General features: G+C 47.6%; 2 protein-coding genes across 2 annotated transcripts in view; both read right to left on the reverse strand.

Annotated features, from left to right (window-relative positions):
* Positions 1-5,303, reverse strand: part of RBL1 (RB transcriptional corepressor like 1) — a 74,922-nt gene extending 69,619 nt beyond the window's left edge. Inside the window, 3 exon segments of the mRNA XM_065414297.1 lie at positions 1,200-1,292; positions 1,294-1,515; positions 5,160-5,303. Of these exon segments, the coding sequence (XP_065270369.1) occupies positions 1,200-1,292; positions 1,294-1,515; positions 5,160-5,303 (459 nt within the window).
* A 12,908-nt stretch (positions 5,304-18,211) lies between these two features.
* The window catches only part of CHD6 (chromodomain helicase DNA binding protein 6), a 195,416-nt gene continuing 187,987 nt past the window's right edge, over positions 18,212-25,640 (reverse strand). The window contains exons 38-39 of the mRNA XM_065414628.1: positions 21,250-21,354; positions 18,212-19,105 (exon numbers count right to left, since the gene is read on the reverse strand). Of these exons, the coding sequence (XP_065270700.1) occupies positions 18,212-19,105; positions 21,250-21,354 (999 nt within the window). The remainder of the gene's footprint in view (positions 19,106-21,249; positions 21,355-25,640) is intronic.

Raw genomic sequence — 25,640 nt, forward strand, 5'->3', positions numbered from 1 at the left:
CCCTCTCCCCTTTAAAGCCCTGCGAACGTTTGAGATTCCTTTTTTCTGATTGCCCGGCTTGGTGAGCAGACCTAGCAGCTCTCCATTGTTGATTGCAACTGCCTAGCTAACTATGCCAGCCACACACTCCAGATGGCTCCTGCTTGGAGTAGACAGGAGATATTGGCTCTCCTGCGCTTGTGGGAGAAGAGACTGTTAAGGCACAGCTCTGATCCAGCTGTAGAAACATTGCCCTCTACGAGCAGATTGTTCAGGGGATGTAGGAGAAGCGGTATGACAGGGACCAGCAGCAGTGCCATGTGAAAGCCAAGAAGCTGCAGCAGCATACCAGGCCAGGGAGGCCAACAACCAATTCGGTGCCAAGCCACAGACCTGCCGCTTTTACAAAGAGCTGCATGTCATCCTCAGCGGAGATTGCACCACCACCCTCAACAGCACCATGAATACCTCGAAGGAGCCTAAGTCACAAGCCCCTGCCATGAACAGCAAAGAGGAGGAGATGTTGGACGAAGAGGAGGATGGGGGACAGGTGACCAAGGGATCCAGCTGTGCAGTGAGCCAGGACCTATTTTTTACCCCACCGCAGTCCAGCACAAGCGAGCCCAATGCAGGGGAAGGAACCTCGGTTAACAGTGTACATAAATTTTCAATTACAGCGTTGTTCCCACCCCCAAAAGCTGCAGGACACAATCTTTTCACTTTTCATTAATTTACTCATGCTAGAAGACGTAGTGGTACAATCAAGAGAGGTAGAGCTGCTATCTGATTTTCATTCCCCTCTAGAGCTAGGGACCATGCATAGCAGTTTGTTTATGTACACAGGGATGTCCCTTGAATCCTCCTGAGAGATCTCGATGAAACTTTCATGGAAGTACTCTGCAATCCTCTGATGGTTTCTAGGGAGGGCTGCCTTGTTTCTTCCTCCAAGGTTGGACACTTTCCCATGCCACTCAGTGATAACTTCAGCAGGTACCATTGCAGTACACAGGCTAGCAGCACATGGGCTCGGGTAGCTTTGGGATGCCTGCAGCAGCTGCGTGAGAGCCTTTGTTACCCTCAAGAGTGAGATATCAGCTAAAATCACCATCTACTGTGGAAAGGGTGCCAGTATTCATTGTCATTGTCCTATATACTATTAGAATCATGCAACCAAGCAATTCCCTCCCCATTTCCCTTATCCCCCAGTAGGCCATACTCACCATGGCTGGTGCAGTGATTGGTGCCATGCACAAGAAATCCCAAGCAGAAGTGAGAATGTAGTGCTTAAAACTTTTGGGGAGCAAGCTCAACATCTTAAGTTTCACTTTCTGTAATGAATGCACCAGCAATAGTACCTCGGTGTGTTTTATCTTCAGCTGTTGCCACTGTGGCCTTCAGTCTCCCCCTCCACACCTGCGGAGCCACATAAGGTGGAGGAAGAAGAGGACTCGGGATAACATGTTCCAGGACATCCTGCAAGCCAGTGCTGCATCGGATCATAAGCACAGGGCCTGGAGGATGAACACTGCAGACAGTCTGGAAAAGGAAAGAGTGGAGAGGAGAAAGGCCCAGGAGTCCCAGCAGGAAAAGGAGAGGAAGATGCACCAGGGTACAGTGGAGCTTCTCAGGCAGCAAACACAGATACAGCAAACTCTGGTGGACTTTCAGATTCAACAATCCCAGGCTTGCCTCCTTCTGCAGCCCATTGAGAACTCCATATTGAGACATCTCATAATCACCACCGTCCCCCCAACATTCCACATGGCTTCCGGAGTTGTTACAGTACCCTTAATGTCCATCGGAGTAGAGTGATAAAGACAATCACAGCTTCACATACAGATCTGTGAAAGCCAGAGTTAGTATCTGTGTAGCTGAAATGGACATGAAAATTCTTTCACTCTTCATAACTAAATTTATTATGTTTTTAATGTGAATTTTTTTGTACTGATTTTGTTCCAATAGAATTTTATTCTGTAACACAATTCATCTTTATTAGTTCACAAGATATGCTGCCGACTACTCAGCAGTTCTGAAAGCAACAATTTACCTGTTACTTCACGTCACACAACCTCCACATGACCATTCACAAAACAAATAGGTGAATTAATGTTATATTCCTACATGTACAGCAATCACCACATGATTCCTACCAGGCCACAAAAGAGCACACTACACCACCACACATTACTCTGGCTCACTATTAAAATGGTCATTCAAAGCCTTCCTGAGCCATATAGCTCTGCCTTGAGCCCTTGTATCTGGATGTTCAAATTCAGCAGACAGCCACACCACCTCTGCCATCCACCTCAGCAGAAGCTTTCCCCCCCTCCGCCGTACATACATTATGCAGACCAGAATAGACAGCTATAATCGTTGGGATATTTTTCCTCACTGAGGTCCTATCTTGTGAGTTAACAACACCAGCGACCCTTCACAACAAAAAGCACATTCAACTGTCATTCCACACTGGCTGAGCCAGTAGTTAAATTGTTCCTTGGTGCAGTTGGGGTGGCCAGTGTATGGCTAGGGGAAAAAGGAGTAGGCTGGGTCCCCCAGAATCACTATTGGCATTTCAACATCCCAATAGTAATCCGCTTGTTGGGAAAGAAATTCCCTGCTTGTAGCTCTATGAACAGTCCTCGGTTCTTAAAGATGCGAGCGTCACGCACGTTCCCTGAACAGCCCACACTGATGTCAGTGAAGTGTCCCTGGTAATCCGCCAATGCTTACATAACCACAGAAAAGTAGCCCTTTCTGTTGATGTACTCAGTAGCATGGTGGCCTGGTGCCAAAATAGGGATGTGTGTGTCGTCCATTGCTCCACTGCAGTTTGGGAAGCCCATTGCTGCAAATCCACCCACTATGTCCTGCACACTGCGAGAGCAGGAAGCAATTAATGGCCCCGCACATTTCCATGACAACGGCCCCCTTGGTAGATTTCCCAACTCTGAATTGATTCCCGACTGACAAGTAGCAATCAGGTTGCAAGTTTCCACAGTGTGATTGCCACTCACTTCTCCACTATCAGTAAAGCTCTCATTTTGGTGTTCCAGTACTGGAGGGCAGGTGCAAGCTCGGCACACGAATCCAGGAATGTGGACTTGCACAAAGTAGGGATGGAAATATTGATTAAAAAAGTTAACCAGTTAAATGATTAAAATTATTTCGGTTAACCGGTTAACCAAGGTAGCTGGGGGGGGGGGGTCCTGGCATGGAGGGGCCTGGGGCCAATCTGGCTGGGGTCCAGCACAGGCAGGGCTGGGGTCGGGACGACCAGGTTCGGGTCCCTCCCACCGGCCCAACGCGGGGCTGCCAGGGTTAATGGTTAACTTTGGTCAACCGGTAAGCCTAATGCTTACTGGTTAACCTTTTACATCCCTAGCTGAAAGATCTGCAGCCACTCCTCATCATTCCAAACCTGCATTAGAATGAGATCCCACCAGTCAGCGCTTGTTTCTCGAGGCCAGAAGAGCACTCCAACATCTGCAGTTATTCTATGAACGCCACCGACAACCTTGAATTGGTTCTCATGATGTAGCACAGCTATGTGTCAAAAAATCATCATCATGTTCCCCACTGATTTGGTTTTTCAAGCACCTCTGCAAATACTCCAGGATCGCGCACCCTGTGCTTTCAATGTTTATGAAAATAGTGCAAAGCTATGCAGTCTCCATGCTTCTGTCAGAGAAGACAGACAGCGAGGAGGGTCACGTGGGTTTGTGGAGTTTTGAAATAAAGGCACAAAAATTATGGGATACAGATAACTTTATGAGATGCAGACAGCTGCAAACTGGGACGTGGACCCCATGCTCCCAGTCACTCCTGCGAGACTCATTTTGGCCCTATCATGCACTGCCAAAACTTCCCAAGACAGTGCACTAGGGAGGGGCAAGTTGCATTGCCAATGTAACTTGAGTCAACATAAGTTTGTAGTGTAGGCATGGCCAAAGTACCTCCTGCTCCATCCAATATCAATCACAGATTCTCTGCCCCAAACCAGGTTAGATCAAACTTGGGGGCTGCTCTAACTTGTGCAAGGGAACTAGGGATCATATGGCTCTAGCTCTGGGGTGGGCAAACTATGGCCTGCGGGACCGTCCTACCTGGCCCCCAAGCTTCTGGCCCGGGAGGCTAACCCCTGGCCCCTCCCCTGCTGTCCCCCCTCCCCTGCAGCCTCGGCTCATATGCTCCACTGCCAGCACAATGCTCTGGGCGGCGGGGGTGTGAGCGCCTTGTTGGTTTTGTTCCAGAACAAGGCACTCTTATTCCAGAATAAAAGTATCACACGTGGACTCCAGCCCTGAATAGTTTGGCCTGGTCTTAATGCTTATACTGGCATAACTATATCCACCAAGAGTGTGAATAAATGACCCCCCCCCCCCACACACACACACACATCTACCAACCAAGCAACATAGCTATGCTGACTAAAGCTCCAGGGTGGATACAGTTGTGAAGTCAGAAGAGGGCTTCCGAGGGCATAGCTAATATTGTTTGGGGAGGTGGTGTTCTGGCACCAGAAGTCCTCCTGTCTGTCTCCGTACACTACACCTGCACCGGGGGCCGTACATGGCACTCTGCGAGGGAGACACAGCCTTCATGTGTAGACAGACCCTTATGCATTTTCTCTAATAAGTCACCCTTTACCTGAAACGTGTTTGGCCAACCCCCATTGGCAGAGCAATCATCTCCGGCCCAGCGGAGTACCAGCCCGGGGAGTCAGACCCCCGGGGCTGGAGTCTGATCCGCGCAGCCAGACAGGAGCCCTGGGAACACAGGCACACCCCTGAGAGGGTGTCTGCGCCAGGCCTCCTGCGGGCGCTCCACGTCTGTGTACAGCCTGCAGCCCCTCCGGCAGGTCCCCGCCGCGGGGCTCGCACCGAGCCGAGTCTGCCAGCACGAGCGCTCGCTCACGCCTCCGCCCCAGAGCCAGCGGGCGCCCCGGGGGAAGCCTGGGCCCTGCAGGGCCGCGGGCGGCCCAGGAGCTACCTCAGCAGCCCGGCCCCAGGGGCGCCCCGGCCGGCACGCAGCCCGCTTGCTCGGACACCGGGGCGGAGCAGCGTTTGCCGGCACCCTGGCGCCTCCTGGGGGTGGATCCCGGGGCAAAGCCAGCTGGGCCCGGCGCCTGCCCCCTGACCCGTCGGGCTCCGGGCGGAGCCGGCCACGGCCCTGCCGCTCACCTCCAGGCTGTACGTGCCACGCAGCGCCGTGAAGTCCCGCAGAGCCTCGGCGGCACTGGCCGCGTCCAGGTTGAGGTCCTGGCAGAGGCGGTCGATGGCGGCGCGGGCAGAGCCCTCCCCGGCCGGGGGCTCCTCCCGGGACATGGCGGCTCCGTGGGCCGAGCCCACAAGCCCCTGCGTCCTGCGCGCCAAAACCGTTTCACCCGGCCGGGCCCCGTGTCCCTCCGCCCGGCGGGGCCCCGCTGCCGCTCTTCCCTCGGAAGTGCCCTGCAGGAGGAGGAGGCGGAGACGATCGCCCCCCCCCCCCTTTCCCCGCTCTGCGGCTATTGCCGCTTCCCCGGACCCCGCGAGCGGCGCTGACAGTGCGCCGGCCGCGGAGGAATATGGGGCAGCGGCGGGTGCAGCACTGCTCCGCGTGACACGGCCGGGGAGCGGTCTTGTGCCAGGTGTAGTGTGAACTGCACCTGGTACAGGGAGAGCAAATTGTAACGGGTAGCAGTGACTGATCGGTAAGGGGGGGGGTGGTCTTATTTGCTGCCTTGTCCTAATTTGCTAAATCTTGACAGTGGTGTGGGATGGAAGCAGGGCCGGCTCTAACTTTTTTGCTGCCCCAGGCAAAAAAAAAAAAAAAAAAAAAAAGAGTGCTGCCCTGCCGTAACACGCCCCCAGCATCGCCACGCCGTCGAACCCCCCCCCCCAGCGCCATGCCGCCAAAACCCCTGCCCCCCCCACCAGCGCCGGGCTGGACTGGGCCGCTGAAACCCCCACCCCCCCAGCGCCGTGCTGCCAAAACCCCTGCCCCCCCCCCCAGCGCCGGGCTGGACTGGGCCGCCGAAACCCCCACCCCCCCAGCGCCGTGCTGCCAAAACCCCTGCCCCCCCCCCAGCGCCGGGCTGGGCCGCCCAAACCCCCGTCCCCCCCCCCCCGAGCGCTGCGCCACCCAAACCCCTGCCCCCCCCCGAGCACTGGGCCGTGCCGCCCAAACCCCCTGAGCGCCACACTGCTGAAGCCCCCCCCCAGTGCCGCACAGCTGAAACAAAAACAAACAAAAAACCTCGAGCGCCACCCCACCAAACCAAAAAAACAAAAAACCCCGAGTGCCCCCCTGCCGCCCCAAGATTGGCCGCCCCTTCCAAGGTGCCGCCCCAAGCACGTGCTTGGTCGGCTGGTGCCTGGAGCCGGCCCTGGATGGAAGCATAAAGTCTTCAGCTTCCAAAGGCCCCTCCCCTACACACAGTGTGTGTGTAGCTCTCTCTCTAAATTACCTTTTACTAGAGTGAAGTAATTTAAACATCATTTGTTTTGCAGCTTCATTTACTGTGCTAACAATGTAGTTAATGCTGACATTGATACTTCTGCCCAAGTGATCATTTCCTCCTCAGGATAAGTCCATCAGCTATTAGCCATAATCAGGGATGTATCCCTACCTCTGACTGCCAGATGCTGGGAGTGGACGATGGGATGGTTCACTCAGTGATTGCCTGTTCTGTTCATTGCCTCTGAAGCCCCTGGCACTGGCCGCTGTCAGAAGACAGGATACTGGGCTAGAGGAACTATTGGTCTGACCCACTATGGCAGTTCTTATGTTCAGCAAAAATTACAATAGGTTTTATTGAATATTTGAGAATCTAGTTCTCCACACAAGCAATGGCTTGTGGAAAAACACTACGGGCTAGATTGAGAGGCAAAATAACAGTTGCAAAAGGCAATCACCATTGGTGGATTGAATGAAAACAAAAGTTTTGAGACAGGGCTAGAAAAGTCAGTGAGACTGGAAGTCACATGATCTAACAGAATAAACTTGTGCTCTAAAAATAAGAAAAAAGAATTAAAAATTCCAAATTAGAAATCCCAATACTAGAAAGAGATGCCATTGCTAAAACTACAAGCAAGTACTATGCTACTTGGGCTTTGCTGGCCACGTAGGGAGCCAGTCACAGGGCCCAGGTTGTCCTATCTCATCCTGCTCCCATGGCTACCTGCTCAAAAGTGCCTAGGAAGGCATCGGGGTCTCTGCAGGGCCCATCTTACAGAGTCCCAAGCCCAGTGCCCAAATGCCATCCCCCACCGTGGCACTCACCATCTTCTGGAGGAGCTGCTACTGGATGCTGGCCTGCTCTCGTATAAAGTCCTGCAGACTCTTCTGCTGCTCTGCTTGCCAGCTAAGCAAGGCCTGCCTCTCCAGCTGGTGGGACTTCTGAAAGGTTTGCATTGCTTTTTGCACCTCTTCCTGCTGCTTTATCAGTCACTCAGGGTCTCCTCCATCTGTGGGCTGCCATAGTCTTCCTCTGGCACAAAATCCCAGCCAACCCCCCACGTGTAGCAGTTTATGGCAGGTCCTCTTTGCTCCTGCCCCCGCTACGCTGACAAAGTCACTTGGAGATCTTGGGGTTTGGTAACCACTGGTGCTTTTTATTTACAGGTTGTGCTCCCACCACCTTTTCACCATACACAGCTTGCTTCTAGTGTCTGCTCCCAGGAGGGAAGAGCTATCACTCTGCTTCCTCTCCTCCCTCTGGCTTCCTTCCCTGCAGCCTTTATATAGCCCCAGGTTAACTGGGCAGGCAGGCGTCTCCCATTCACCCATTAGGTGCAGGTTTTCTCTAGCCAGCTCCAATTTGCTTCCCATAATGGGGGCTGCTTTGACAGAGGGCCAAGTCAGCAGTTCTTACCCAGCAACCTGTCACACATATATAAATAAAATGGGGTTCAGATATGAAAGACTCAAGTTCAAGTCCCTGTTCTAAATCAGTTAGAGAAGGATTTGAAAACAGGTCTCCTACATTCTACACAAGCTCCTGAACTGCTGGGCTATTGGCTACAGTGGGATAGGAGGTGGTCTTTATCTCTGTGCACGTGAGAGAGAGGACTGACTTGGTTTAGGCACCTAATTCCAGGACAGGATCCATGGCTGTGAATCCCAACTGGAGATTCATAGATTCTAAGACCAGAAAGGATTGCTCCAGTATGGCACAAGCCATAGAATTTCCACACCAGAATTTCTAGAGCAGATATTTCAGAAAACAATCACATCATAATTTTAAAAAATTGTCAGTAATGGTGAATCTACCACGACCCTTGGTAAATTGTTCAAATGGTGAATTACTCTCAACTATTGAAAAGTTATGCCTTTTTTCCAGTCTGAATTTGTCTAGCTTCAGCTTCTAGCGATTGGATCATGTTAGACCTTTCTCTGCTAGAAAGAAGAGCCCATTGTTAAATATTAATAGTTGGGGTTGGTCCTGCTTTGAGCAGGGGGTTGGACTAGATGACCTCCTGAGGTCTCTTCCAACCCTAATCTTCTATGATTCATTCCCCATGTAGGTACTTCTACACTGTAATCAAGTGATCCCCTTAACCTCCTTCTCTTTATTAAGATAAATAGACTGAACTCCTTGAGTCACATTCTGGTGTGCAATACACACCAGTGAGAAGTTGTGTCATCACCTGCCCTGTAATCCTGAGTGCCTTAAAATGCTCTGCTGCTGCAGCTCCCTTGCCTGGACACTCCCAGCCAGCATACAAACATGCACTGAGTGTCTGTGTGATATTCAGCCATGGACCAGCAGCTCTGCTTGTTACACCACAGCCACACTCTGCCTCCACCAGCCATGGTTACACCAGGCAAAATGACTTCAATACCACTCAGGCCTGAATCTTCCCAAAACCATGTGCTCTGAAATGTCCAGATCTTTTCTGGACCATTCAGAGGAATAAGGTTTGTTTGCTCCTCTAAAAAGACAACCTGCACAGTTTATCACCATAAATGGAGTTAGCGATCACTTCAATTCAAGCACAGCACTGAGTTGTTTTAGATCAGTGGTTCCCAGACTTTAAAAATCTGTGAACCCCTTTCACCAAAATGTCAAGTCTCGCGAACCCCCTCCTAAAAAAGAATATTTCCAGGGATTTTCTCCTTTACCTGAGTATAAATTATAAAAGCAGTGATCTTGAAAATATAAAATTTGTTTTTATGACATGCTTATTACACACTAATTATTAATTATTTCTCATTACAGTATTTTTATTATATTATGAAACGGCAACACTTTCAAGATCTCACTTTCGTAGCTTGTATCACTTTGAATAAGCTTGTTATAAGACAAGGCTCCTATATTTCATCAAGAAGTATCAGATGTGAAACAGCATGAAGGTATCTAAGAAGCCAACTCAAAGAGTTCCTCTTATACAAGCATTCGGGTCTTGAGCAGTTCAGGCAAACAACACACGTTACAATAGAGCTTAAACTTGTTCTTCATAATAATGTTAAAAACAATACTAGCTGCCTATTTAATTTTAAAAACAGCAAAAAATATCTACCTCCCTTTCCATTTCTTATAAGGAGTCTTGAAGTTTAAATCTCCTCAGTGTGATAGATAGGCTTGCTTTGATCTGCTTAGCTCTGGGAAGTCCAGGGGCTCTGGGCTGCTGGTCCATGCTGCCCGGGGTCCCTAGGGACAGCTCTGTCTGCCATTAGGGAATTTTTTCCCGAGAACCCCCTGTAACATTTCACGAACCCCAGTTTGGGAACCACTGTTTTAGATTAAAAGTAAAACAAGGTTATTAATAAAAGGAGATAGGATTTTAAGTGAGTTCAGGTACAGAGGGTAGAGTTAGAAATGGTTCCAAGCAAATAAAAGTGAAAAATGCTTTCTAGAGACTCAGACTTTAACAAAACTACAGTCTTGGTTCAAGGTAAGATTCTTATCACACTACCTTCCAGCAAGATGGCTGACCACCCCTCTTCTCAGGATCTCCCACAAAGTCCAAAGTGCTCTGTTCCTTTGTCTTCATAGGTGAAAGATAACTTGGGATTCCTTGCCTCTCTTTTATAGCCCAGTGAATCTTTGAAATGGATTTTTCTGAAGGTAACCCCCAAAGTAAAGTTCATTCATGCTGTGTGCAAGGAGACATGGCATTTCTTGGTGAAGGCAATTCCATCCTGGTTTCTTCTACTGCTGGTGTTAGCTAAAATACTATGGCCACTTGATGTGATTGCTATTCAACTGTGATGACACCTGCCTGGAGGTGTCGGCCTGTCCCTTTTCTCAGGGAAATTTGTTTACCCATGCCCCAGACTTGTCTGGTAAACACATTTTAGTTCCATGTTTCCTTCATACCTGTACGGTCCCTTGGATGTTTACTCTACATACATACATACCACAAAAATATTAATGATCAGTGTGTTATTAGTTTTCCAATGATACCTTATATGGCACATCAGAGAGTTTATGACGTTAATGAATTGGGGCATAGTGAACTGCTTACACCGCCTGAAACTCATTACCAGATACCATTGAGCCCCTTGCCCTGTGGCACTAGGATGCTGTTAGGATCGAACACTCTAAGGCATGTTTTCTAATCCTTTAGTCATTCTCGTGGCACTTCTCTGAACGGTCTCCAATTTATCAACATCCTTCTTGAATTGTAGGCACCAGAACTGGACACAATATTTGGGCAGCAGTCACACCAGTGCCAAATACAGAGGTAAAGTAACCTCTCTGCTCCTACTCGTGATTCCCCTGTTTATGTTAGGATCCCAGGATCTTTTTGGCCATAGTGTCATGCTAGCTCAGATTCAGCTGATTATTCACCATGCCTCCACCCCCCCAAATTTTTTTTGCAGAGAGAGTTGCCGCTCTCAGTCCTGGAGTTAATAACTTAAGCTTTGAGGGGCAGGGCTTAGACCCACCTCCTCTCCTTAGCATTTCCTACTGGCTAGCTTAGGCAGCTCAGCAGACTGGCACCTGTGGATCCCATTCTTAGGCACCTAACTCTCCCCGTGTCTTGTATAGGGAACTGGGTACCTAACTCAGGGCTTGGAGGATTCCACTGGGTAGCAGGGCGCATAAAAATTGTTGTGCTGCCTACATCCCTTTGTGGAGCTTGCCCCAAGACAATTTTTGTAAGTCAATTGGACTTGGGCATTTTGAAAAATGCCCACTGCCTTGAGACAGCTTTAGGTGGCTAACTTTAGGCCTCTATATTTAACATTTTGGGGCTCTTTTCTGTATCTCAGTTTTCCCACTTACAAATTGTAACTAGCACCTTCCTGCTAGGGGTGCTTGTTAAGTGATTTGAGCTTGTCTAGAGAAGGGAAAAGTGGAGGTGGGGGAAATGAAGCTCCGGGATGAGTAAGAAATGTGTTTAGTGGTTCAATAAATAGGACACACCCAGTCAAGTAAAAACAAAAATCCCACAAAGGGTTTTAGTTATTCCTCCAGTTCCAAAGATTTGTGCTTTATAACCTTTTGCTTTTCCTCACAGTGGGAGTTTTTTCAGTCATACCATCCAGCACTGTGACCCCAATAGATCAAGCTAAGTGGTAAGGCTGAGTCAGTATTTGGGTGCAAGATGCCTAGAAAATACCTCATTTGCTGCAGGAAGTGGGGGTGGTATTTTGTAACTAGTGCTCTTCTCTCTAACTTGGTATGGATCCAATGCCTCAGGATAATATTGAGGAACAAGGAGGTGCCTTCTTTCTGATGAGAAATAAAACACATGTGAAGATGTCACAGAACTTTTGTCAGGGAGGGTGTTAGCCCAGATGACCTGATCAAATTTCATTTCAGGAAATTACACTCTACCCCCTGCAGTTTGAACTGGTGTGATGGGATGCAACTCACCAGTGCAGCACCTCCTGCTGGCTGTCCCAGGGATTAACTCTACTAGCCAGTGCACCCTCTTCTGGTAGTGTCTTGCTACCATCACTTCTGCTCCAGGACCCCATCACTCCCAGGACCATGGCATGCTCTCCATGACACAGCCCTATGGCTGTGCCACTCTCTGTTCTCCCCCTTCTGGGGGAACTGCAGTCCACTGTCCAGCCTCTTCCTTCAGTGGCCACTTCCTCAGTGGCGGGGGGGAGAGACAGACTGCCCACTATTCCAGTCCCAGCCCAGGGACCCTGTAGATGGCCACCACTTGCTGTGTCCCCTCCGACTCCTCAGTTAATTTCCCTAGGCCACTTCCCCTTGGCCCCCAGCACCTTTTTTGCCCTTACCTCAGGGCTTCACCCTGCCAGTCTTAGCAGCTAACCAGGAGCTCTCTCTAGCTTAGAATCATAGAATATCAGGGTTGGAAGGGACCTCAGGAGGTCATCTAGTCCAACCCCCTGCTCAAAGCAGGACCAATTCCCAACTAAATCATCCCAGCCAGGGCTTTGTCAAGCCGGGCCTTAAAAACCTCCAAGGAAGGAGACTCCACCACCTCCCTAGGTAACGCATTCCAGTGCTTCACCACCCTCCTAGTGAAATAGTGTTTCCTAATATCCAACCTAGACCTCCCCCACTGCAACTTGAGACCATTGCTCCTTGTTCTGTCATCTGCCACCATTGAGAACGGCCGAGTTCCATCCTCTTTGGAACCCCCCTTCAGGTAGTTGAAGGCTGCTATCAAATCCCCCCTCATTCTTCTCTTCTGGAGACTAAACAATCCCAGTTCATAAGTCATGCGCTCCAGACCCCTAATCATTTTTGTTGCCCTCCGCTGGACTCTTTCCAATTTTTCCACATCCTTCTTGTAGTGTGGGGCCCAAAACTGGACACAGTACTCCAGATGAGGCCTCACCAATGTCGAATAAAGGGGAACGATCACGTCCCTCGATCTGCTGGCAATGGCCCTACTTATACAGCCCAAAATGCCGTTAGCCTTCTTGGCAACAAGAGCACACTGTTGACTCATATCCAGCTTCTTGTCCACTGTGACCCCTAGGTCCTTTTCTGCAGAACTGCTACCTAGCCACTCGGTCCCTAGTCTGTAGCAGTGCATAGGATTCTTCCGTCCTAGGTGCAGGACTCTGCACTTGTCCTTGTTGAACCTCATCAGGTTTCTTTTGGCCCAATCCTCTAATTTGTCTAGGTCCCTCTGTATCCGATCCCTACCCTCTAGTGTATCTACCACGCCTCCTAGTTTAGTGTCATCGGCAAACTTGCTGAGAGTGCAGTCCACACCATCCTCCAGATCATTAATAAAGATATTAAACAAAACCGGCCCCAGGACCGACCCTTGGGGCACTCTGCTTGAAACTGGCTGCCAGCTAGACATGGAGCCATTGATCACTACCCGTTGAGCCCGACGATCTAGCCAGCTTTCTATCCACCTTACAGTCCATTCATCCAGCCCATACTTCTTTAACTTGGCAGCAAGAATACTGTGGGAGACCGTATCAAAAGCTTTGCTAAAGTCAAGGAATAACACATCCACTGCTTTCCCCTCATCCACAGAGCCAGTTATCTCATCATAGAAGACAATCAGGTTAGTCAGGCACGACTTCCTCTTGGTGAATCCATGCTGACTGTTCCTGATCACTTTCCTCTCCTCTAGGTGTTTCATAATTGATTCCTTGAGGACCTGCTCCATGATTTTTCCAGGGACTGAGGTGAGGCTGACTGGCCTGTAGTTCCCCGGATCCTCCTTCTTCCCTTTTTTAAAGATGGGCACTACAGTAGCTTCCCCCATCCCTGCTGGCAGCACTGTTCTGTCCAGGGTGCTGGCTTCTCCTGCTAGGAACCTGATTTTGCCTCCTCAAGCTCCAGGCAGCTACTGAAGCTCCTCTGCCTTGCAGCCCTTCTTAGATGGCCCTGCCCAGCCCTCATTGGCTGCTCCTCACAGCCCCTCTCCTATTGGCTGCTTTCTGTGCCACGTCCCTAGGGCTCCATTAACCCCTTACAAGCCAGTGTAAGGTGGATGCCCCATCACAGCTGGACACAAAAATCTTATTCACTGCTTTTCCTACTTGTGTGCTGCTGTTATATTGGGGGGAGGGATAGCTCAGTGGTTTGAGCATTGACCTACTAAACCCAGGGTTGTGAGTTTAATCCTTGAGGGGGCCACTTAGGAGGGATCTGGGGCAAAATCAGTACTTGGTCCTGCTAGTGAAGGCAGGGGGCTGGACTCAGTGACCTTTCAAGGTCCCTTCCAGTTCTAGGAGATAGGATATCTCCATTAATTTATGTCCTACTTCAATGCAATGGGGGAATTTATATGTATAAATCCTGTTAGCATCTGTGAGAGTCATTTGTGTAAATTTCCATCTGCTGTGTGGAGAGAATACACCCTTTAACCTGGGAAGCACTGGTGTTTACACACTGTAAAATAAAATTTAAAAAAGCAACACTAATGCCAATGGCCAAACTTTGTTCCATAGCTGTATGCGTTAGCTCAGGCAAACCTGGGTGTTAGCTTACTCCTAATCTGCATAAAACAGGGTGGATTGCACCCATCCTCAGTTTTAATATGAAGGTTCAGCCCGTGGTGAGTATAGGTTCCAGCACACAGAGCTTCATCTTATGTCTAGTAAGAAGTCTGGCATTAGATACCTGTAGCTGTTGTGGTAAAAATTCTGTATGAAAAATTAATACAGCTGCAGGCTGTACTGTCAAATTCCATTTGCTGTATTTAGCCACCCCAAACTTAAAGGGACTCTCAAGAACAGACGTAAAATGTGATGTACCTTGATTTTTTTTCTTAAGGCCATGTTCAAACTTCATGCCATTCCTTGGAGGTAGGCTCTTTTTCCTCTACCACTTTGATACTTTTTGTCCCTGTGCTTCCCAAAATAAACCTACCTCAAAACAATGGCTGCAACTGAGTCCTGGAGAGCAACTCTATTACACCACCCCAAGGTATGTTCATATTCCAAGGAACCATGATCAGAAAACGGCTTTAAAATTTCAAGATTCCAAAGAATGGAGTGTGTCCAATGGTTAGGGCAGGGCCTGGGAACTAGGACTCCTCTACTTGTTGCCAATGCTGTTGCTGGACTTGTTTATGACTGTTGATAATCACCTTAGTTTTTCAGTCCATCTATTTACCTAGCTGCAAAATGGAAATTCCACTATCTTTCTAAAGCATAATGAGATCCTTTGATTCATTATTACAAGCATTTATTTGGCACCTACTAACATGGTACAAAGTTTAAATGGAGACACTTAAGATCTCAATAGGAGAAACTAAACACTGCTCCTCTTCTGCGGAAAGGTGGTGCTGTGCAAGTGCAAAGGATTTATTACTGGTTCTTTGGATTTTATGAACAGTTCTCTTGGCTCCCACTGATTATCTTAATGAAGCACCTCAGTGTAGAGACTCTGTGTACCACCAACTGCCTGTCTGCCATTCAGTTGGGTGCATTTAAGCCTGCTATGTAACTTGGGCTGCTCCATTGCACTAGTTGTTCAAGCAGCATGGCAGGTTAATGTGTGCAAAATTGAAGGGGAAGCAGCAAACACTCACTGACACAGCTGAGGACGTAGTTGGTAAACTAGCTCATTTTCTTGAAAAGTCTGTGAATCAACAGCAATTAGTCAACCTCCCCCCTCCCCGCCCCCCCCGCCAGTAAGCACATGAGGGATGATCTGACAAAGCGGGTGTGCTGTATATAACAACCGTGGATATTGTTCATGCTGAGAAAAAAAGCAAGTAACGTTTAGCACTGAGTCAAGTGAATCAAACATTCACATATATTTGCTGAAAAAATTATATACATCTGTGGCAAGGCTCTGCCAAGTTTGAAAGATAAGCATCATCTAGTCACTAAATTAAAAAAATAAAAATTTGACTTTTAAATCTTTTTCTTTTTATCCATGTTCAAGAGCACAGACAGTTTATTTTGTTAGCACATTTGGTGGAAAACGTATGTTTGTGTGAGTGTCCATGAAAGTGGTGAAAACTGGGTATCTGTTCTAGGATATGATGATGGAAAGTAATAAGAAGCCACTTATGCCTTACAATGTAAATAATCCACAGAGTTTCTCTATCGGATTTCAAAAAGGGTCACACAATAGCAGCCAAAGAGAAGCCTAAACACCCAGAGACTTAACATACATGTTTGATAAGTAAGAACATGCTGGCTAGTTAAATACATTTCACTTTGAACCCTGTTCCTTATGAGTGCAACCCTGGAAAAACAACCATCCCATATAAGAAATGGACTCTGCAGAGATTTCTATACCCATTCACAGTAAGGCTTTGAAGATATATGAAGTTTTATAGCATTTGTATTTTAAGGATTTAGGGCAAGTACATGTTCTACTGAGTAAAAAGAAAGTTAGTACTTAAAAGGTTCAAAAATATATCAATCAAGTGATTTTTTTACATAAATAAATTATATTGATTTTGGATTTAACAGCTGAAAAAACCCTTTCTGCTTCCACTGGAGGCAAAACTGAACAAACTGTTAGTTAAATAGAGATAGCAGCATTTCTAAGAAATCTGTCGATAATGATACAGTATCTATGCTACAAGGGTGTTATTAAATAGAACACATTTAATGATCTGACTTTTGCATTATGATCAGTTACATAATTTTTTTTTTAATCGCATCCAATTCAATAAAGTGGGAATAAATTCATTGAAAATATAATTTTTTAGGTCATGGGTAACAGACTTCTTTGAGATGCTAATTGTAACATGTACATAATTTATAATCCCAAATGTATAAAAGACAATGACAAAAAGCATCATAAATAAATAATGCAAACTGAAATAGTTATGTCAAAACATTTGGACCATCTGATAAATTAGGAAAACTGTAACAGAAAATAAGTAAAAAATACAGTAAATGGTGACAATCAAATGCAAAACTGATTACTAGCACACTTCAGCTCCCTCAAACAGTCTGCCATTTCACTGCTGCACCACTAAGTGTTTATTTCAAGTCTCAAACCATGAGCTGCAAATAAGAACAAGCCAAGTGAAAGAAAAACTAAACAGGAGCAGTGAGGAGAGAGGACTACATGGAGTTTACCTGTGGAGGTGTCTCAAGACACAGAGTTTGGGGGACTGATCACATTAAAAACCCGTTAATTTAAAATGCATACTGTAGAATTATTTGCCAACGGGACTGCTGGGAAACACTGTTCAACAGCAAATAGAACAAAGAGGAATGGAAAGAAGAAGCAAAAATAATCTCTTCACAGTCTAACCCTAGAAAAGGAAGATGAACACAAGCTTTGAAAACCTCAACAATCCTTCTCAAAGGACTCACAATTGTAAAGCCAGCCCAACAGCTTTCTGTCTGTTTATTTTGTTTTTGTTTTCAGAAAATATGTCACTTATGGGGGGAGGAGGAGAACTGTAAAAAAAAAATTTTAAAAACTCAAAAGCCTCAGTATTCATATAAGAGCATTATATGAGTGGCCTGTTCATTGTTGGAAAAACAACTCTTTACAGGACTTCTGATGCCATAGATGAGAACTGAATACTAGCAGACCGGTGAAGTAACTGGTAGCTTTAGGTACAAGAACCTCAATGAAAGACATGCAGATGTGCAAAACCTTTTCAGCACAAGCTGGAAAAGTTCTTGTAACTAACAAGGAAAGGGCAATTGAAAGTCCACTAAACATAAAAAAAACCTTTGGTTTAAAAAAAATATAAAATAAAGTCTACGTAATCTTTTCACTTACTGCAGTTTGTCTCCAAAACTCCGAGGAGTGAAAGGGGGGGAAATTATATCACTACCAGTTATGCTTTTTTAAAAAGAAATTAATATATGCATTTTCAATCATTAGTTATATACTTCTGTCTATACTACTAGTCTAGTAACCATGATAAAATAGGGAAATACTTTAAATCAAAAATACACATTAGCACTTACTATAGCTGTGCTTTTTACCCCAAAATACAGTTTTATTCATTCAGTGTCACTGTAAAAAGAAATATCCTTGTCTGCATTGAGATCAAGAGATGAAAGTACTTTCTTTTGCTCCGGTTCTGCTTTTTTCTTTTTCCCCAGATAAATGAGCAATTTTGGGGGTGACCAAGTGCTGGATTTACTATTGTTGGTTGGGATGAACAACTGGATAACAGAAGAAGAATTCTGTGCCTCCCATACTAACTAGACAACACTGTTTATCTAATAAAGTGGCAAGACCCTGCAACTATTAACATATAATATGTCACCATAGTTTTCTTACAGGGAATTAGGTAGATAATATTACTCATGGAAACACAGGTTTTATGAAGGTGAAGAGGGGGCAGGAGGGTAAGTAACAAATATTTATGGGATAAGAAACTTACAAGCCACAATCTTTTTTCTTAATGAAACAAAAATTCTAATTGGTATTGTTAATTTCTTTTAACTCCTTCTCTTCCACTTGTAGGTCATGTTCTTTCTCTGATGACAAAGATTGGGTTTGCTCTGTACAGTTTTGACTGTTTGCAGCTTCTTTTTCAGACAGCGAGACAGTTTCTGGTTCTGGATTTGTTGGTTCCCCTTTAGCTTTCTTTCTCTTCCGCTTCTGGCTTTCTAGATTTGTTGCCTCAGAGTGTCTGGTTTGTTGTATGCCTGGCAATGTCATGCCAATACCAGGGGAAAGAAACATAGATGGATAGAGCAGTCCAGGGGACATTCCTGGGATAAGAAATGGATTAAAAGCTACAGGACTACTGGTAGTTATTGCAGATTCTGTCTGATCAGAAAATGAACTAGGACCAGGTTTGTCTTCAGACAGAGGTTCATTTTTCACATCCTGGCTACTTTGTTTGTCCTCATTAGCTTTTTCCATATTTGATGTACCACTTTTAGTTGTGCTTGTTAATGAAGCTGGAGCAGTTGAAGTACAAGTAGTTGTCATTGGTGGGTTGAGAAGTCCTCCAACACCAAACATCTGCGGTACAGTTGCCATGCCTGGCAGCATCATAGGCAACATACTTAGGGTGCTTTTGACATCCTCACCAGCAGGCACTGCTGCAAATCCAGCAGGAAACCCAACCAGCCCAGTTAAAGGGATGCCTTGCATGTTTCTCATGTTCTGAAGTCCCACTAGATCCATTCCAGCAATAAGTCCATTCATGAATAACGGTCCCATTCCAGAAGAAGAATCCGATACAACACCAGGGGCTTTAATAAGTTCGCTTCTTGGCCTCCTCCCTCTTCGACGGGGCCCGGTGTCTCGGAGCACAGGCTCAGTTAGGATACGATTGAACTTGCTTTCTGGGAGGAATCCCTGAAAGTGACAAACAAAACAGAAAAAGCCCAAAGGTTATTGTAGCCCCAAAGAAAACTCAGCTTGTTGTCATGTGCTTACACCTGTGTTCCCAAAGGTAGCAACACACAAGCCCCTGTTGGTATGGTTCTGAAGATGGGATTTGAGAGGGATAGAGAACTTTCACCAAAGGGATGCTGTCAGTGCAAAACACCTCCCGCCCTGCCCCTGGCATGATGCTGCAGAGAAGTCCAAAAGCTCACGGGGAGGAGAGGAGAAAGCACTTTTTGCTCTGTCTAGACAGTACAATTTCTGCTTTTCCTGAGCTTCCTGGGTGGGTGAGTTCTGTTGCTGAGAACTGACATCTTTAATGACATCAAAAGCACAGGGGCAGCCCAGAGTCAGTGATGCTAAATCAGTTCCCATCCCAGCTTGAATTCTGGCTGCATCACCAGATGAAAAACATTATTTTTTAGACTTTAAGGGCCAAATTTTCAAAGTCCTGCACAACAGCAAAGCTGCAAAAAATGCACATGCGAACAGTGTGTGCTTATTTTCTGGAGCTCACCCATTACTTAGAGCTTTAATGTATGGCTCAAACCGTTTTGTATAGATATTAAACAATAAGGGTCTTCTGGACCCCCAGACATAGGGCTAACCTACACACACAGCCTGGTGTGACTGTGTTTGTTTAAATTACAAAATAACCTAGGAGCATCTACAGAATAGAATTAAAACCTGTTATCCAGCATTCTTAGCACAAACATTTTAGTATCTTTCCTCTTACACTTAATTCTTGGGGTTTCAGGATAGCAAATAGGTTGCAAATGATGCATATTTAAATGGAAACATTTTGCATTGAGACTTGAAAAGGGTAGGAGCTCCATGCACTGCATGTGTCCTGCAGGCTGGATCAAAATATGCTGGAGGTTCACATGGCACAGCTACTGCACATAAAAGGGTAAATTTTCTACTCAGCCTCCACCTGTGCTTGTGGCCAACTGTGTGCGCACATGTGTGTGCCTGGACTTGGGAGGTGCAAACATCGCCCCACGCTAACGCTTGCTTGTGGGAGTGCAGATGCTAACAGACATGCAAGTGTTAAGCACACAACAGTTAGCAGGCATGAAGGCCTTGGCATCAGCAAAGTGTGGGCACAAGTGGAGGTTGCCTCTTGAAAATGTATACAATAAATGCCAAACCCAGCCCCTGAAGGAAGCCTAATGACTCAGTGTGAGATAGACGTTGCACTGGAGGCTTGCTCTCTGGGCTGGTGGAGCTGGCACCATCCTTGCCTGGCTGCTCTTTGTTTCTTGAGGGAATGGGTCAGTCGGTCACTCTCTAGTGCCAATTGTAGAGCAGCATAAACCTTCAAACTGCCCATGCTCTCCTCCCACCTCCCAACCCAGCAGGAGTGCCACACACAACTCCACAACCAAGAAGGGGGGGGGGGGGAGAGAGAGAATGGGGCCACATGAAAATGGAGTAACCCCACCCAAACACCAGCTGAATCTCCTTGCGATCCCTGTCCAAGGGAAGTAAGAGCTCCCACCCATGGCAGTTTGTTGCTCATTGGGGCAGTGACTCAGAGATTAGGAACAGAAAAAATAGTGGGGCAAATTTTGAAAAGTGCCTCCCTGCACATAAGGCCTGTTAGGCCATGAGACGTGCATGTTCCTTAGCAAATGTGGGATTTGCAGGAGTTGATACAGAAGCTGAGCTGAGGCCACTTTGAAAATCTGACCCATTTGGTCACATTTTGTCCGTTTCCCGTCCCAGTCCAGCCCCTGCACGAGTGTTCCCTCTACAACATCTCTAGTGCCTCGTCTAGTCATCTCTAAACATCCCACGTTTTAAATCTTTCTGTCCAGTAGATTTTCTTGATATTTAGCCTAAACTTGCCTCCTCCTGTTCCCATCACTGCTAAATATTTCCTCTTCTGCTTTTCCTATCCACCCATCACCAATCTGCAGGGTGCTCAGCTCCTCCCTGAGTTGTCACTTGGCCACACCAGGCAGAGTTGGTCCTGTAGATATTCCCTCCCATGTGTGTAACTGAGGCCCTGCCTTCCAATTCAGGGACCCTCCTTGGAAAAAAGGGGGTGGGGATGGGGAGGAGAAAGAAAAGATGATATGATACAGATTTCTCCAAAAGCTCTAACTTACTGAAAGCTTAACAATGTCAGCCCAGTCTGCTGCAACAGCATACTCCAAGTTTGCATCAAGCCACCTTGGCAATTCCTTCAATGCTGGTGCCATGGCTCCCCCTAACTATAAAACACAGTAAAAGGATGACCTCTGTTCCAGAAAGAGTTATGCAAAGTTACATAAGAAATATGATTAACCTTCTAGGAGTACACATAGGTGAAGTGCAGCTGGCCTCCCTGTTCGGGGGCATTACCACTGCTCCCCAACACTTGACAGCTATGATCATTTCTTAAAACCAAACAGCCTGGAGTTTTGTGGCATCAGCAACCCAAGTTTCACCCGCAGACAGTGCGTGGTGTCCAGTGAGGTGCACAGCCTGGGCCTACTCCCATCTACGTCACTGAGAATTTTGTCACTGGGAGGAAGGATCTCATGCCGAAGGCTCTGTACTAGCACTCAGCCAGGAACGGAAGCCAGTGCTCCTCTGCCAGCGACTCACTGAGACCTGGCACACGTCACTTTGTCTCTGTGTCTTTGTCCCCCATCTGGCAAACAGGGATAAGAGCATTTGCTTCTTCTATTTATCTGGACTGTCAGCTCTTTGGGGCAGGGCCCGTCTGACTCTGTGTTTGCAGTGGCCAGTGCAGTGAATGTCTGTATTGGTGCTGACTGCAAGCTTCCTCTGTGCTGCTCCCAGCCACTGTGGCTCAGCCCTGACCTGTGGAGAGAGGGAAGTTCAGTCTCGAGGGCCTGTTCCATCTCTGGCCTCCCTGCTAAGCCTGCCAATGAGAGGACAAGTTGTGGTGATAGTGGCTTTTGTGAGGGGGATGCTCAGGAGCTGGCCTGAACCTCACCAGCTCTGTCTGATGGTAGTCTCGCTGCTGCAGCACAGGGAAGCACAAGGGGAGCTGAGCCAATGTTTTTCTAACTCACCAGTTTGATTTTTAATTAAGTGATTATTTTTAAAGTCACCTGCCCCAATCACATGGGTTTGTTTTAAATGGAATTTTGAGGGCAAGTTAAAGTCCTTCCTCACTGTAAGGAGAAGATACAAGAACTCAGCTGCTTGAGACTCGCCTTCTCCTGTCACACTGGGGTTTGCACTGCAGAGAAAAAACCATGATCTTGACTCAGACTTTGTGCTACTTTCTCAACATTTTTGCAACAAGTGAGAGAACACGCTTGAGAACCTGCCCACTGCTTGCACGCAGCATGGCTCTGCCCAGGACTTGGAAGAGGATTTACATGCTGTTCCTGCACTTCTCAATCAGGGACAAAACAAAGACATTTGCACCACATCAAAAAATTACAGTTTTTGAAATAACCCCAGGAAATTGACAGGTAAGGATCAAATTAGCCCCTGCAGCCAACAGCAGGCATTACTTTGATCCTGAAGCTTTAAGCTGAATTGCTTTCCTGTTGTGGGACCCATGTGCCTTGGTCAGTGTGTGTATCTAGAAAAGATGGTTACTAACCTTTCTGTAACCGTTGTTCTTCGAGAAGTGTTGCTCATGTCCATTCCAATATAGACTTTTTTTCCCCTAGTGGTATCTGTCAGGTCGACTCTAGTGCCCCCTGGAGTGGTGCCTTCATGGCACAGTATATAGGTACCTACCAACCTGCTTCCTCCTCAGTTCCTTCTTGCCAGTAAATCTGACAGAAGGGCAGGAGGATGGGCTGTTGAATAGACATGAGCAACACATCTTGAAGAACAGTTATGGAAAGGTTAGTAACTGTCTTTTCTTCTTTGAGTGCTTGCTCATGTCCGTTACAATATAGGTGATTCCCAAGCAATCAGTCAGGTGGTGGGATTGGAGTTTCTGCAAGACATGGACTGGAGGACCGCTGTACTGAAGGCTGCATCGCTTCTTGCCTATTGAGTGATGGTGTAGTGCGTAGTGGATGGAAGACCAGGTCGCTGCCTTGTAGATATCTACGACTGGGACATGAGCCAGGAATTCCGCTGATGAGGCCTGTGATCTCATGGAGTGCGCTAAGTGTGGGGAAATGTGACAGAGTGCTAGGTATGAAAGCCTGAGTCAGCACTCTGTTCACAGCAGCTCCTATCAGGCAAAGCAGACTGGAGCTGACTAAGCAGAGCTCTGCCTAATTTGTGGGCGGGGCGGGGCGGGGCAGAAAAGCTTATTAAGCCATTAGTCAGAGCCCACAAATAGGCACAGGAAGGAAGTAAAAAGGTGGGAAGCAGGCAGTAAAAGAGAGAGAGAGAGATTGCTCTCCCCTGCTTGTTAAATGCGCTATGTATGTTGTGAAGGTGGTGGGCCTCCTTTATAAATAAACAGCACAAGGTGTTGGACCAGCACAAGGGTCTCTGACTAGTTTGTCGACTGAGACAGAAACAGGACCAAGGAGGCCCTGTTACACATGGGGCCTTGTCTGGGATCTGAGCCAGCGCAAGGGTTTGGTGGCCTGGGCAAAGGAGGAGACCCTGCAATGGCTGGTAAAACAACAAGAGGAGATGCAGAAGGCCCAACAAGGTTTTCAACAATCCCACCACATGGAGAGACAGGCTTTGCTTGCCTGGCAGGCAGAGCAGCAGAAAAGCCTGCAGGACTTCATAAGGGAATAAGCCAGCTTCCAGCAGCAGCTCCTACAGAAGGTGGTAATTTCCCCGGTGGGAGATGGTGCCCGAACACAGAACCTTGGACTATGTAAAATGGGCCCTGCAGATGACCCAGATGCATTCCTGGACACTTTTGAGAGGGGAGGGTAGCTGTCAGTGCAGGTTGGGCTAGAGCAACTTGGGCCCTGCAGTTCACTCCCTGTCAGGAGAAGTCCAAGCGGCCTATATGGCCGAATGAGGAGCAGGCCAAAAAATATGAGACAGTGAGGGCAGCCATCCTGGATCGGGAGGGGCTGTCTACTGGGAAGTACTGCCAAAAGTTCAGATCAGCAAGGTTGACGGATGTTTATGGCCCCTGGCATTTGCCCAAAGGCTGATGGACTGGGCCACGCACTGGTTGAGACCAGATACCCAAATGGTGGTGGAAATAATGGACGCTCTGGTATTAGAACAGTTCCTTCAGGCCTCCCCGAGAACATATGCGTGTGGGTGAGGCAACATCCACTGAGCACAGTGGATGCTGCCATGAAACTGACAGAGGAGTATGCAGAGGCAGACTTTCCCAGGAAAGATGGGCAACCATATAAGGATCCAGAGCTGGGGAGAAAGACTGAAGAACCCACAGCAGGAAGGGGCATGGACAGGAAGAACCCCGGAGTTCCAGCTGGGACTCGACCCATTATTCGCAATGTGGACAATCTGGACAGATGAAAGGGGCCTGCCTGTACATGGATTTTGCCAACTTTTGTGGCTGGGCCAGGGCGGGTGGAAGGAAAAAAGGGCAAAAACTGTTCACCATTTCTGTGATGGTGGAGAGGAAACTCCAGAAGGGCCTTGTGGATATGGCCTCAGCTTGCTTTCTTGTACAGAGGGAGCTGGTGAAGCCTCACTGGATAATTCCAGGAGCAACTATGGACACAGAGTGTGTCCATGGGGATAAGAGGAATTGCCCCATAGCCCAGGTGCTCCTGTAGGTCCCGGGAAGATTTTGGTGGAAACAAGTTGGGGTAATGGAGGGACTGCCTTATCTGGTTGTCTTGGGCACGGATTAGAGTCCCTTCCCCATTGGGAAGCGAGGTGGTGGGAGGAATCCCACGTTAGGAAAAGGAGAACCGGGGGAGGGAGGGAGAGGAAGAACCCCAAAAAAGAAGCAGGAGCGACCCCTAGACAACAAAGCCTGAATCTGGAGACAAGAGATATCCCCAGGGAAATAAGGAAGGAGGTACGGGGGGACAGACAGCCCAAACTCCTTAGTAGAGGTCACGGGGTCAATGGAGCTCCCTGCGACAGAACCCCCAAGAGAAGAAACCCAGGCACAGTTTGGAGACTTGAGGGAACCTGGTGCCCTGGGTGATCCAGGGGATGAGGGGAGTAACCTTGATCCCCTGCCAGATGCAAAGAGAGAGAATGAGAGGAGTAACCCCCCGGGATGCCCCTAGTGTGAAGACCAATGGGCTGCTACAGAGCTATGGGGGGTATTCGCCTCCCACATGGTGAGAGGTCTGTGGGTGGGGGATGAACAAACCCCACAAGGGAAACCCAGATGATTGCCCTGGAGATAGAGAGGGTGGCCCCTCCGGTAAGGGAGGCAGAGCACAGGGAAAGAAGAACCTTGTGGTTAGATAAGGGGGAAAGGTGTGTGACAGAGTGCTAGGTATGAAAGCCTGAGTCAGCACTCTGTTCACAGCAGGTCCAATCAGGCATAGCAGATTGGAGCTGACTAAATAGAGCAGTGCCTAATTTGTGGGTGGGACAGGGCAGAAAGGCTAATTAAGCCATTAGCCAGAGCCCACAAATAGGCACAGGAAGGAAGTAAAAAGGGGGAAAG

This window comes from Emys orbicularis, chromosome 12, assembly GCF_028017835.1.
Source record: "Emys orbicularis isolate rEmyOrb1 chromosome 12, rEmyOrb1.hap1, whole genome shotgun sequence".
NCBI lineage: Eukaryota > Metazoa > Chordata > Testudines > Emydidae > Emys > Emys orbicularis.